Source organism: Physeter macrocephalus, chromosome 3 (genome assembly GCF_002837175.3).
Source record: "Physeter macrocephalus isolate SW-GA chromosome 3, ASM283717v5, whole genome shotgun sequence".
NCBI lineage: Eukaryota > Metazoa > Chordata > Mammalia > Artiodactyla > Physeteridae > Physeter > Physeter macrocephalus.
The window spans coordinates 17,544,727-17,558,492 of record NC_041216.1 but is presented as its reverse complement, the minus strand read 5'-3'; the positions used below and the strand labels follow the sequence as shown (position 1 = coordinate 17,558,492).

Here is a 13,766-nt window from a genome sequence, read left to right as displayed (position 1 = left end):
TAAAAAAAACAAGACCCGTCTTTACGCTGCTTACAAGAGAAACTTCATATGTAAGGACACACACAGACTGAAAGTGAATGGATGGAAAAAGATATTCCATGCAAATGGAAACCAAAAGAAAGCTGGAGTAGCTATACTTATGTCAGAAAAAATAAACTTTAAAACAAAGACTGTAATAAGAGATAAAGAAGGGTGTTAACACAATGATAAAGGAGTCAATCCAACAATAGGATATAACATGTAAATACTTATGCACCAAACATAGGAGTACCTAAATATATAGAGCAAATATTAACAGACCTAAAGAGAGAAATAGATAGAAGTACAATAATTGTAAGGGACTTTAATATCCCACTTACATCAATGGATAGATCATCCAGACAGAAAACCAATTAGGAAACTTTGGTCTAAAATGACCAAATGACATGTTAGACCAGATTGATTTAACAGATATTTACATAACATTCCATCCAAAAGCAACAGAACACACATTCTTCTCAAGTGCACATGGAACATTTTCCAAGATATATCATACATTAGGCCATAAACAAGTCTTAATAAATTTAAGAGAATTGAAATAATATCAAGCATCTTTTTCTGACCACAATTGTATGAAACTACAAATTAATTACATGAAGAAACTGGAAAATTCACAAATATGAGAGGTTAAACAACATGCTACTGAACAACCAATGGGTCAAGGAAGAAATCAAAAGAGAAACTAAAACATACCTTGAGACAAATAAAAATAGAAATGTAACATATCAAAATTTATGAGATGCAGCAAAAGCAGTTCTAAGGGGGCGATTCAAGCAATAAATGCTTACCTCAGGAAACAAGAAAAGTCTCAAATAGACAACTAACTTTACACCTCAAGGAACTACAAAAAGAAGGACAAATGAAGCCCAAAGTTAGTAGAAGGAAGGAAATAACAAAGATTAGAGCAGAAATAAATGAAATGGAGACTAAAAAGACAACAGAAAAGATAATTGAAACTAAGAGTCAGTTCTATAAAAAGATGAATAAAATTGCAAACCTTCAACTAGACTTATCAAGAAAAAAAGAAAGAGGACTCAAAATCAGAAATGAAAGAGGAGATATTACAACTGATACCAAAGAAATACAAAGGCTCATAAGAGACAACTATGAGCAATTATATGCAAACAAATTGGACAACCTAGAAGAAATGGATAAATTCCTAGAAATATACAAACTAACAAGACTGAATCATGATGAAACAGAAAATCTGAACAGACCAGTTACTCACAAGGAGATTGAATCAGTAATTGAAAACATCCCAACAAACAAAAGTCCAGGATCAGACAGCTTCACAGATGATTTCTACCAAACATTCATAGAAGAATTAATACCTATCCTTCTCAAACTATTCCAAAAATTAGAAGAGGGGAAACTCTTCCAAACACATTTTATGAAGCCAGCATTTCCCTGATAACAAAAGCAGAAAAGGACACCACAAAAACCCCCAAAACTATAAGCCAATATCCCTGTTGAATATAGATACAAAAATCCTAAACAAAATATTAGCAAAATGAATTCAACAGTACATTAAAAGGATTGATCGTATACCATGATCAAGTGGGATTTATTCCAGAGATGCAAGGATGGTTCAACTCCACAAATCAGTCATATGATATACCACATTAACAAAATGAAGGATAAAAATCATACGATCATCTCAATAGACACAGAAAAAGTGTTTGACAAAATTCAACATTCATTTCTTATTTTTTTAAAAAAGGTCTCAACAAAACGAGTATAGAGCAGACATACCTCAACATAGTAAAGGCCATATGTGACAAGCCCACAGCTAACATTATACTCAACAGTGAAAAGCCAAAAGTTTTCTTCTAAGATCAGGAACAAGACAAGGTTGTCCACTCTCACACTTTTATTTGACTTAGAACTGGAAGTTCTACTCAGAGCAATTAGTCAAGAAAAAGAAATAAAATGCATCCAAATTGGAAAGGAAGAAGTAAAATGTCACTATTTGCAGATGGCATGATATTATTTATAGAAAATCCTAAAGACTCCATCAAAAGACTGTTAGAACTAATAACTGAATTCAGTAAAGTTGTAGGATACAAAATCAATACAAAAAAATCTGCTGCATTTCTTTACACTAATAACACACTATCAGAAAGAGAAACTAAGGAAACAGTTCCATTTACAATTTCATCAAAAAGAATAAAATACCTAGGAATAAATTTAACCAAAGAGGTTAAAGACCTGTGTATTGAAAACTACAAGACATTAATGAAAGAAACTGAAGAAGACATGGGGAACTTCCCTAGTGATCCAGTGGTTAAGACTCTGCACTTCCAAGAGGGAGAGGATATGGGGATATATGTATACATATAGCTGATTCACTTTGTTATACAGCAGAAACTAACACAACATTGTAAAGCAATTATACTCCAATAAAGATGTTAAAAAAAAAAAAAGACTCTGCACTTCCAATGCAGGGGATGCAGTTTCTACCCCTTGTTAGGAAACTAAGATCCCACATGCCACATGGTGTGGCCAGAAAAAAACCATAGACATTGAAGAAGACACAAATAAATGGAAAAAGAGTCATGCTCATGGATTGGAAGAATTAATAGTGTTAAAATATCCATACTACCCAAAGAAATCTACAGATTCAATGCAATCCTTATCAAAATTCCAATGGTATTTTTCACAGAGATAGAACAAACAATCCTAAAATTTGTATGAAAACACAAAAGACCGCAAACAGTCAAATCAATTTTGAGAAAGAAGAATAAAGCTGGAGGCATTATGCTGCCTGATTTCAAACTATATTACAAAGCTGTAGTAATTAAAACAGTATGGTATTGGCATAAACATAGAAACATAGATCAATGTAACAGAATAGAGAGCCCAGAAATAAACCTATTCATACATGGTCAATTGATTTACAACAAAGGGGCCAAAAATATATACAATGGGGAAAAAGAGAGTCTCTTCAATTAATGGTGCTGGGAAAATTGGAGAGCCACATGCAAAAGAATGAAACTGGACCACTCTCTTATACCATACACAAAAATTAACTCAAAATGGATTAAAGACTTGAACATAAGACCTGAAACCATAAAATGCCTAGAAGAAAACATAAGCAGTAAGTTCCTTGACATAGGTCTTACTGATGATTTTTTGAATCTGACACCAAAAGCAGAAGCAACAAAAGCAAAAATAAAATGGGACTATATCAAACTAAAAAGCTTCTGCATAGCAAAGGAAACCATCAACAAAATGAAAAGGCAACCTACTGAATGGGAGAAAATAATTGCAAATCATATGTCTGATAAGGGGCTGATATCCAAAATACAAAGAGCTCATACAACTCAATAGCAAAAAACCAAACAATCCAATTTAAAAATGGGCAGAAGCTCTGAACAGACATTCTTCCAAAGAAGACATACAGATGGTCATCAGGTACATGAAAAGATGCTCAACATCATTAATCAGCAGGGAACTGCAAATCAAAACCACAATGAGGTATCACCTCACACCTGTTAGAATGGCTATTATCAAAAAGATAAAAAGTAACAAGTGTTGGCAAGAACACAGAGAAAAGGAAACCCCTGTGCACTGTTGGTGGGAATGCAAATTGGTGCAACCACTATTGAAACAGTATGGAAGTTCCTCGAAAAATTAAAAATAGGGTTATCCTATGATCCAGCAATTCCACTTCGGGGTATTTATCCGAAGAAAACTAAAACACTAATTTGAAAAGATATATGCACCCCCATGTTCATTGCAGCATTTTTTTTTTCGGCCGTGCCACGCAGCTTGCAGGATCTCAGTTCCCCGACAAGCGATTGAACCCAGGCCACAGAAGTGAAAGCCTGTAATCCTAACCACTAGGCTACCAGGGAACTCCCCATTGCAGCATTATTTACAGTAGCCAAGATATGGAAATAACCCAGGTGTCCATTGAAGGGTGAATGGATTGTGTGTGTGTGTGTGTGTGTGTGTGTGTGTGTGTGTGAAATTCAGCCATTAAAAAAAAAGAATGAAATCTTGCCATTGCCATTTGTGACAACATGAATGAACCTCTAGGGCATTATGCTAAGTTAAATAAGTCAAACAGAGAGAAAGACATATACTGTATGATCTCTCTGATATGTGGAATCTAAAAAAGAACAAAAACAAAAAGACAAGCTTGTAGATACAGAGAACAATTTAGTAGTTGCAAGAGGCAGACGGGGGGAGAAATGGGTGAACAGTTTCTTGGTTTTGTTTAAATAAATTGAATAATTTTTTTAAAAATAGAGGATGCCAAAAAGACTTAAACAGGCATTTCATGGAAGATGAAATATGGATGACCAACGAACATTTAAAAAGTTACTCAATCTCATTTGTGATCAATTAAATGCACATTAAAATCACAATGAAACACCCTTCCATACCTCACAATTGGGCGAACACTGGAAAACAGAAATAAAAAGGTTGGCTCAGATGTGGAATAATAGGAACCTTCATTTCATGTTAATGGGACTATTCAATTCTGTCATTACCCAGTTTAGCTGTACAAGCACATACCTTATAGTGCATTAATTCTTGTCCAAGGATAGAACAGATACTTGTGAACCATTTCCATAACAGCAAAGAGTTAGAAACACTCAAATATCCATTAACAATAGAGTGGATAGATTTTGGCGTATCTAAAGTATGGACTAGTAAGAGTAAAAATAAATCAACTGCAGCAAATGGATGAGTCTCAGAAACCAATATTGAACACAAAATAAAAATTAGATCACAAAAGGATAATCACTGTGTGATTCTTCTTATACAAAGGGCCAGAAGAGGAAAACCCAATGTATTGTTTAGGAATACATATGCATGTAGAAATCGCTAACGAAAGCAAAGGAAAGTCATAGGGATGACATCCGCAGAGGAATTTTATAATGCTCTATTTGGTTTTTTTTGGCCGCCCCGCCTGGCTTTTGGGGATCTTAGTTCCCCGACCAGGAATTGAACCGGTGCCCTCAGCAGTGAAAGCGTGGAGTCCTAACCACTGGACCACCAGGGAATTGCCAAGCTGGGACCATTCTTGTTCATGGCTGCATCCCCCAAAACATCCTGATAAAGTTCTCAACAAAAAAATTTTTTAATTGAGGTGGATACTAATATTAACCCTATGTTAGAGGACAGAAACCTGAAGATCAGAGAGGTCAAGCAATGTGTCTAAGGATGCAAAGCTTGGAGATGGCAGAGCCAGGATTTGAACCCAGCTGTGACCAGTCCCAGAGCCCATGTTTGTTCCTGGAAGAGGCTGTCTTGTTCTGATGTGAATTTTCCTGCCCCTTCCCCTGTTATCAGCTTGCCATTCAGTGCCACCTGTGCAGCCACACATTGGAGGGAACCCTGGATCCTGTTGTTGGCTGTCTCTCCCCCATCTGCAGTGGGTGGGTGCCGTGGCCTTGGACCATGGGAGACCTGGTGTTCTACCACCTGTTCCGGGAATGGGGCCCAGTCTGATCCACCTCACCCGTCTTCTGCCCTATATTAAAGCCTCAGGCTATGGATCTCTTTCCTACTGTCTCAAAACTCACGATGCTCCGGCTGCTGAGTTTTCTCCTATTTGTGGCCGCTGGTAAGACCCCAGCCTGTGCTGCCCTGGGCCAGGAGCCCTTGAAATCTACCAACCCACCCCGAGTCTCGCAAACCCAATACCTGGTTCCATAGGAGAGGTCCCAGCTTGTATTTGGGGCATGATTGTGGGGGTTTTCAGCTTGGTGCTGGAGCAGGAGAATAGAGGGGAAGCTGTGGGTGATAGACCAGCTCAGGAGGAAGACTGGGGGATCCAAAGGTCTGTGGTGGGAGTCCTCGACGTGGGTGGTAAACAAAGTCTAGTGGGAAAGACTTTGGGGTCTGTGGTTAGACTGCTTGGGTTGGAATTTCTGTTCCTCTGCTTAACCCTCCAACTCTCCTCTCACACTCCCCCTACTGCACTCCATATCCTGTGGTCTAGCCTTTTCCTGGACTCTCTGCCATATTACATTACAGCTCAGGGCCACCTTCTCCAAGCAGCGTCTCTTGACTGACAATAATGAATGATAACAGATAATGTTTACTGAGTGCTTACTATATGCCAGGCAGGGCTTCCCTGGTGGCACAGTGGTTGAGAGTCCGCCTGCCGATGCAGGGGACACGGGTTCGTGCCCTGGTCCAGGAGAATCCCACATGCCGCGGAGCGGCTGGGCCCGTGAGCCATGGCCGCTGAGCCTGCGCGTCCAGAGCCTGTCTGTGCTCCGCAACGGGAGAGGCCACAACAGTGAGAGGCCCACGTACCGCAAAAAAAAAAAAAAAAAAAAACCACCTTATATGCCAGGCAGAACGCTAAGGATTTTTTCGTATATTATCTCATGTAATCCTCACAACAGTCCCCTTAAGGTCAGTACTATTATTATCCCCATTTTACAGGTAGAGAAACTGACCCTCAGAGAAGTAAAGTAGCCCATCGTAGAACCAGGGGCAGAGCTGCATTTTGAATCCAGGCAGTCTTACTCCAAAGCCACCACTCTTCACGACAATAGCTATCACTTCTCAAGGGCTCACTGGGTACCAGGCACGGTTCTAAGTGCATCAACTCCTTCATTCCTGCCATGAAAGGAAGCCGCATGTTCATCTCTCTCCCTAGACTCCTGGGAGTCCAGAAATCCCTGCTCTAGTCCAAATGCTCATTGTTCATATGTGGTTACTGAGGTTCAGATAGGGGAAGGAGTTGTATGGGCTCTCACAGCCTGTTTGTGCCATAGCTAGGACTGGGACCCAGCCCTCTTCTTTGCTTTGGGGGACCCTCTAGCTGATTGGCGCTTCTACTCTACCCTCTAGCCTCAGGCTTTGGCCAGCCTTCCTACAGCCTCTCCTCCCGCGTTGTCAACGGTGAGGATGCGGACCTCTACAGCTGGCGCTGGCAGGTAAGCGCAAAACCAGCTGCACTATTTCCCACCATGGACTCTGCACCCCATGCTCTGATTGCAGGATATTCAGTCTGGACCCCATTGTGCTGTTTCCAGTATTCACCTCAGTCTCCAAAGGCCAGGAAACTCTTGGACAACCTACTTCATATGGAAGTTTTGCCCATTTAATCTGTAACCCTCACTGGACTGTTTGCAAGTTAAAAGTAGACTCTGGGGAGAGGGCAGTGTTTAACCCAAGGGTTGGTGCATTAATGGTGGAAGTTCAGCGTGATGTTTAGGGAGTGAGATTTGGGGGGACTCATTTCTAGACCCCTCAAACTATACAACAGGGCTATAAGGTCTGGAGCAATAAAGGGATGAAGGGCTTTATAGAGGTCAGTGAAGGGAGCACAGAGGACTAGACTCATTGCACTAACACAGTAGCCACTAGCCACATGTGGCTATTTAAATTTATTTATTTAATTTTTATTGGAGAGTAGTCAATTTATTTGTGTTAGTTTCAGGTATACAGCAGAGTGAATCAGTTATACATATACATATGCCACTCTTTTTTTAGATTCTTTTCTCACATAGACCTAAATTAAAGTTAAATTAAAATTAAAATTAAGTAATATTAAAAATTCAGTTGTTCAATGCTAACCACATTTTTTTTTTTTTTTTTTTTTTGCGATACACGGGCCTCTCACTGTCGTGGCCTCTCCTGTTGAGGAGCACAGGCTCCGGACGCGCAGGCTCAGCGGCCATGGCTCACGGGCCCAACCGCTCCACGGCATGTGTCATCTTCCCGGACCGGGGCATGAACCCGTGTCCCCTGCATCGGCAGGCGGGCTCTCAACCACTGCGCCACCAGGGAAGCCCTGCTAACCACATTTTAAATTCTCAATAACCACATGTGGCTAGTGGCTACCATACTGGACCATACTGAACATTTCCATCATCACAGAAAGTTCTACGGGATGGCACTGGTCTACAACAGGGGTCAGCTAACTTGTTCTGTAAAAGACGAGAGAGTAAATATTTTAGCCTTTGTCGGCCATGTGGTTTCTATTGCAATGACGTAATTCTGCCACTGTAGCATGAAAGCAGCCATGGATGGTACAGTTGTGAGGGCTAGGCACTGCACATTTCCAGAGGTGCCATTCTGTGTGAATGATGATGCTCTCTAGAGTTGTGCAGTGCACAACCTATACAGCCATGGGTAGCAACCCTCGTTGTGGGGCCCAGACCACTCAGGCTCCGCCTTCCCTTGCCACCAGGTATCCCTGCAGTATGAAAAGAACGGGACCTTCTACCACACTTGTGGAGGCAGCCTGATCGCCCCTGACTGGGTCATAACTGCGGGCCACTGCATCTCGTGAGTTCTCTCACTTGCCCCGTCCCTGCGTGAGACCCAGGCAGGCTGGGGCAGTGGGGGCCTGTGGGAGCGGAGGGGGGAGGCCAGCCAGGCCTGTACTGACGTCACCTCCACCAGCAGGAGCTTGCGGACCTACCAGGTGGTGTTGGGCGAGTATGACCACTCTGAGAAAGAGGGCTCCGAACAGGTGGTCCCCATCAATCCTGGGGACCTCTTCGTGCACCCACTCTGGAACCCCAATTGCGTGTCCTGTGGGTGAGTGAACTCTCAGGCCTGGGACCCAGGGGCTCCTCTGCTGGTCTCTCTATGACCCAACACTGATTCTGCGAAGACTCCCAGGGACAATGGAGCTGGGCCAGCAGCCTGAGCCCAGGTCCCACATGCTGAGGGTCAGAGCCAACAGAGCCTTTAAGGATCATGCACACCAAACGTCTCTCCCTACAGAGGGGAGAGCAGGGCCCAGGGAGGGGCAGGAACTCCCCCAAGGCCACTCGGCTGGTTGGCTTCAGAACCCGGGACTCCTCAGGCACCCCTGTCCCAAATGCAAGGGTTCCTCCATTCAATGGACATTCATCCAGAGCATCCTGCGTTCCCGGCATCGTGGGCTGAAGGAGGGGCGCTGGACTGAGAGTCAGCCTCCAGCACTAAGTCACTGTGTGGCTTGGGCAAGTCATTGCCCTTCTCTGGGCCTCAGTTTGACCACTTGTCAAGGGTGACCTTCTGGGCTTCCTGGGTGGTTATGAGGGTCAAGGAGAAAATCACTGGGTGAGAACACAAAGCAGGGCTTCTTAAGCCTCTCAAGCATATGCAAAATTGTATGTCTGGGTAGCTCAGCATTTTTCCGGTGAGAGGATCAAAGAAGGGTGCAGAACCCCTGAAAGTGCAACGCAGAAGTGAGGGACCGTGATGATCAGGATCTCGACCCATCCTCAGGGGCTCCTGGGGTGAGTGGAGAGAAAATCAGGCCCAGATGCAATTACCTGAGGGACAAACAGGCAGATGAAGAGAGCAGTGGTTCTCAAGGTGTCGTCCCCAGGCCAGCGGCAGCACCTGGGAACTCATTAGAAATGTGAATCCTTGGGGCCTCCCAGACCCACTGCATCAGAAACTCTGGAATGGGCTCCAGCAACTTGTGTTTTTTTTATTTATTTTTTTTTTTTTGAGGTACGCGGGGCTCTCAATGTTGTGGCCTCTCCCGTTGCGGAGCACAGGCTCCGGACGCGCAGGCCCAGCGGCCGTGGCTCACGGGCCCAGCCGCTCCGCGGCATGTGGGCTCCTCCCGGTCCGGGGCACGAACCCGAGTCCCCTGCATCGGCAGGCGGACGCGCAACCACTGCGCCACCAGGGAAGCCCGAGCTGAGACTTTAAACTCATAATCAACATGCTAACGCTGCTTGGTTGGCGAGAGGTCCCTGAGGGGGTCTGCAGAAGGCAATCCTTGTGACCCCAGAATGAAAAAAAAGATGGAGAGCCCCTGCATCGGCAGGCGGACTCCCAACCGCTGCGCCACCAGGGAAGCCCGCAACTTGTGTTTTAACAAGCCCTCCAGTGATTCTGACACAGCTGATGCGTGAGAACCACTGGTGTAAAAGCTGAGGACAATTACCAAGGCCAAGGGTCAGTGTGGGCTGAAGAGGCCAGGAGGGCTTCCTAAAGTTGCTCAGCAGTAAGAATGCATGGGATCTGGAGGGAGAAGGGGCATCGGGCGCATCCCGGAGGTAAAATATCCTGAGCAAAGCTGAGGGGTGGGGCTTGGTCTGGCCGGAGGACCAGGCTCCCCATGACTCTTCCGTCCTCCCCAGCAATGACATCGCCCTCATCAAGCTCTCGCACAGCGCCCAGCTGGGAGACAAGGTCCAGGTGGCCAGCCTCCCTCCTGCCGGCGACATCCTGCCCAATGAGACACCCTGCTACATCAGCGGCTGGGGCCGTCTCTACAGTACGTGCTGACCCCTGCAGCCAGCCACAGGGACAGCGGGTAGGATGACAGAGCCTGGGGCGGGGGGCTGAGGGCAACACCAGGAGCATCCTTGCACTTCTCTTCCATTCCTCCTCCAGAGGCAGCCTTCTCCCCTCATCCTCCCAAACGTGAATGGGTTCAATGGAAGATTTTTTTGTGTCTTCTGTGTGCCAGGTGCTGGAGATGTTCTGATGGACAAAGCAGGCAGGACCACATAACCTGGTGGGAGGAGACTTCCCATCAGACTAGAAGAGTGGCTTTTCCTCAAACCCCCCACCCGACTCTGGGGCTCCCAGTCCTAACTCCCAGATCCCAGCCCTAGCCCTGCACCCCTACAGCCCCTGCTCAATGTTCTCTATCTCCACAGCCAATGGGCCGCTCCCGGACAAGCTGCAGCAGGCCCTGCTGCCCGTGGTAGACTACGAGCACTGCTCCAAGTGGGACTGGTGGGGCAGAACCGTGAAGAAGACCATGGTGTGCGCCGGCGGGGACATCCGCTCTGGGTGCAATGTGAGTCAGCAGCTCTCGTCTGCCCGGGGTGGTGCGGGGCTACAGCCACTCCGCTGGGTGTGCAGGGGGCCCAGGGTACTTCTGCTATCTGCCTGGGAGGAGAGGGAGGAAGCTTGCCTGCTGGGCTCATTCAGCCTCCAGGCCAGGCAGGACTTGGAGGAAGTCACTGCAGCCCAGGCACACAGCTCTGGTCTCTGGACTCTAGTCCCAGCTCACACACTGACTTAATCTGGGGCAAGTCACTGTCCCTTCCTCGACCTCAGGATTCCCATCAGTACAGCAAGGGATATATATGGACACCATGATCTCTAAAGTCACCTTCAAATCTGGGGTCCTGAAGTTATAATTAAGCAATACTCTCATTGTACTACAAGTGAATATGAATAACAATATTAACAACTCACTGTGGTACTAATAATCAGAACTACCAGTTATTGATTGCTTCCTCTCTACCAGGCATTGCGCTAAGACCATATACTTATCACCTCATTTAACTGTCACAAAGTCTTGTAAGATATATATCATTCCCCATCACAAAGGAGCAAACTGAGGCTCAGAGAGGCCCAGTCATATAAGGGTTTCTCAAAATCCCCAAAGTCAGAACCAATTCCTTAAAGCTCAGACACAGCTCAGTCCCCCACTGCTCTCCAACCATTCCAGGGTGACTCTGGAGGACCCCTCAACTGCCCGGCAGCAGATGGCTCCTTTCAGGTCCACGGCGTGGCCAGCTTCGTTTCTGCCTTTGGCTGCAACACCCTCAAGAAGCCCACAGTGTTCACGCGAGTCTCGGCCTTCATTGACTGGATTGAGGAGGTAAGCAGCAGGGCAAGCAGCGAGGGCTCCAGGTGCTGGCTCTTCTGAGAGGTGCTGGGGGGATGGGTGAGAACAGCAGATCCTGATCCTAGGAGGTCAGTAGTGGGAGTGGGGCACATGCCAGAAGGGTTTGAGGATGTTTTCTGCTACAGTGTGGCCTTAAGAATCTCAAGGACTTCTGGGTGGAGCTTTGAACTACTGCTGAACTTCCTTTTTTCAACAAGTGTATATGAAGTGCCTCCTTTGGTCCAGGTCTTTTCTTGTCATGGAGGATAGAGTGATGTGTGGCTTGTGGGGAACAGACAATTAAATGAGCAAAATGATGAAACGTGGTGGAAGCTGTGATAGGTGAAGCTCAGGCCCCAGTGAGAGTGCAAACCTCATCTGGCAATGAGTGGTCAGGGAGGATTAATATTGCTCGTGACAACAGTCTTAGCCACCATTTATGGACTCTTAAACATATGCCAGGCACCGTGATGACACCTTAGTTAATAGTTTAATTTAAAACCCCCATGAGGTAAGTACTATGGTTACCCCCATTGTACAGATGAGAAAACTGAGGCTCAGAGAGCTCAAGTCACTCTCCCAGGGTCATACAGCCAATGAGTGACATGGCTGGGAGCTGAACTCAGTTCCATATGGCGTCAGAAGCTGTGTGCCTGACTAGACTATTCTGGTTTTTCCCCTCTCTTTTTTCAGACCATTGCAAGCCACTAGAACCAAGGCCGGGGTGGCAGTGCCCATTCACTCTCTTTGTAAAAAATAAAGATCTCTCAAAAAATTCCAAATTGAGTCTTTCTTCCTTCTTTGATTCACCTTCCCCTCTGGCCTGTTCCTAAAATCTTAGATGTGATATGTAGAGATGAGAACAGAACCAACCCTCTCATATGAGAATGACAAAAAAATGAGGCCCAGAGAGAAGGGAGTTGCTGTCAAGTGACCGACCATCACAGTTTTCCTGGGACACAGGACTTTTCGTGGTTAAAACCGGGTGAGGGATTTCCCCGGTGGTCCAGTGGTTAAGACTCCGTGATTCCACCGCAGGGGGCATGGGTTCGATCCCTGGTTGGGGAACTAAGATATTGCCTGTCCCGCGGTGTGGCAGAAAAAAAACAACAAAAAATCAACATCAAAAACAAAACCAAAAATAACCAAACCGGTGAGTCTTGGGAAGTTGTACAGCCACATGCACAATCACTGGCTTTTCAATGCAGGCATAAAAGCACGGTAGAGTCTGCAGAAATACTGTCCTTAACAGCCCCTTGGGAGGCTCATGTTGGAATTGACAGGGCTGTGCATTTTCTGCTTCCATTGATGGGCTGGGGAAGGAGGACTGCAGTCATTCATTCATTCAACAAGCATTCATTCCTTCTTCTTGAGGAGGGCTCACAGGGGGAAGACGACGTGGATCCTGCCCTGAAATGGCTCATTATTTAGACAGAAATGAGCATATCAGAGTCATTCATTCAACATTTACTAGGCACCTTCTTTGTTGAAAGTTCTGGGCTGAGAGAACAGAGGTAAGCAGGACAAGGTCAGGGAGAGCCCTTGCCGCAGGGCGGAGACGCACACACAATACAGAGACCGAGGTCGGACCCCAGCGGGCTGTTGCTGAGGTCCAAAAGACTGCTGCCAAGCCTCCAACTCAACATAAAAACCACCGAATTCTTTTACTCACGTTTCTCCTGAATACCACGAAAGGAAACATGGTCCCCACAAGGACACACGTATACAATTTTTAATATTAACGTTGTTCCATTGCTCCCTTCCTTAAAAAATTATACTTCCAAAAAAAAATAAATTATACTTCCAGTATTGAAAAGTTTAAAAGATACAACATGGAGAATAATAAAACACCCAAATAGCCTCCCTCCACGATGAACAAATTTCACATTTTTGCTTCATATTTTCTAAAATAACTACAGTTCAGGTGGAGGCCCCTTTGTACTCTTCCCAGGGGTCTTCACCACCATGGGTGTGGGATTATCCACCAAATATTACTGCTTTTGGGGGGCACATAGTAGGATAGCTGTTACCTGCCCTCTTGAAGTTGAGTTTGGCCATGTGGCTTGCTCTGGCCAAGGTGAAGTTTTTTTTTTTTTTTTTTTTTTTTTTGCGGTACGCGGTCCTCTCACTGTTGTGGCCTCTCCCGTTGCGGAGCACAGGCTCCGGACGCGCAGGC

General features: G+C 45.4%; 1 protein-coding gene across 1 annotated transcript; it reads left to right on the top strand.

Annotated features, from left to right (window-relative positions):
* The first annotated feature begins 5,568 nt into the window (after positions 1-5,568).
* On the top strand, positions 5,569-12,461 carry LOC102976238 (chymotrypsin like elastase 3B). The gene is made up of 8 exons (XM_007111793.1): positions 5,569-5,617; positions 6,859-6,944; positions 8,204-8,301; positions 8,422-8,556; positions 10,104-10,240; positions 10,629-10,771; positions 11,432-11,584; positions 12,284-12,461. Exons 1-8 carry the CDS (start codon positions 5,578-5,580, stop codon positions 12,299-12,301), a joined length of 810 nt encoding a protein of 269 aa, XP_007111855.1. The 5' UTR covers positions 5,569-5,577; the 3' UTR covers positions 12,302-12,461.
* Positions 12,462-13,766: the final 1,305 nt, after the last annotated feature.

Coding starts and splice junctions, on each gene's coding strand:
- LOC102976238 (XM_007111793.1), top strand. CDS start 5,578: ATGCTCCGGCTGCTGAGTTTTCTCCTATTTGTGGCCGCTG. Junction 5,618..6,858: donor TCTCCTATTTGTGGCCGCTG/GTAAGACCCCAG, acceptor TCTACCCTCTAG/CCTCAGGCTTTGGCCAGCCT. Junction 10,241..10,628: donor CGGCTGGGGCCGTCTCTACA/GTACGTGCTGAC, acceptor CTATCTCCACAG/CCAATGGGCCGCTCCCGGAC.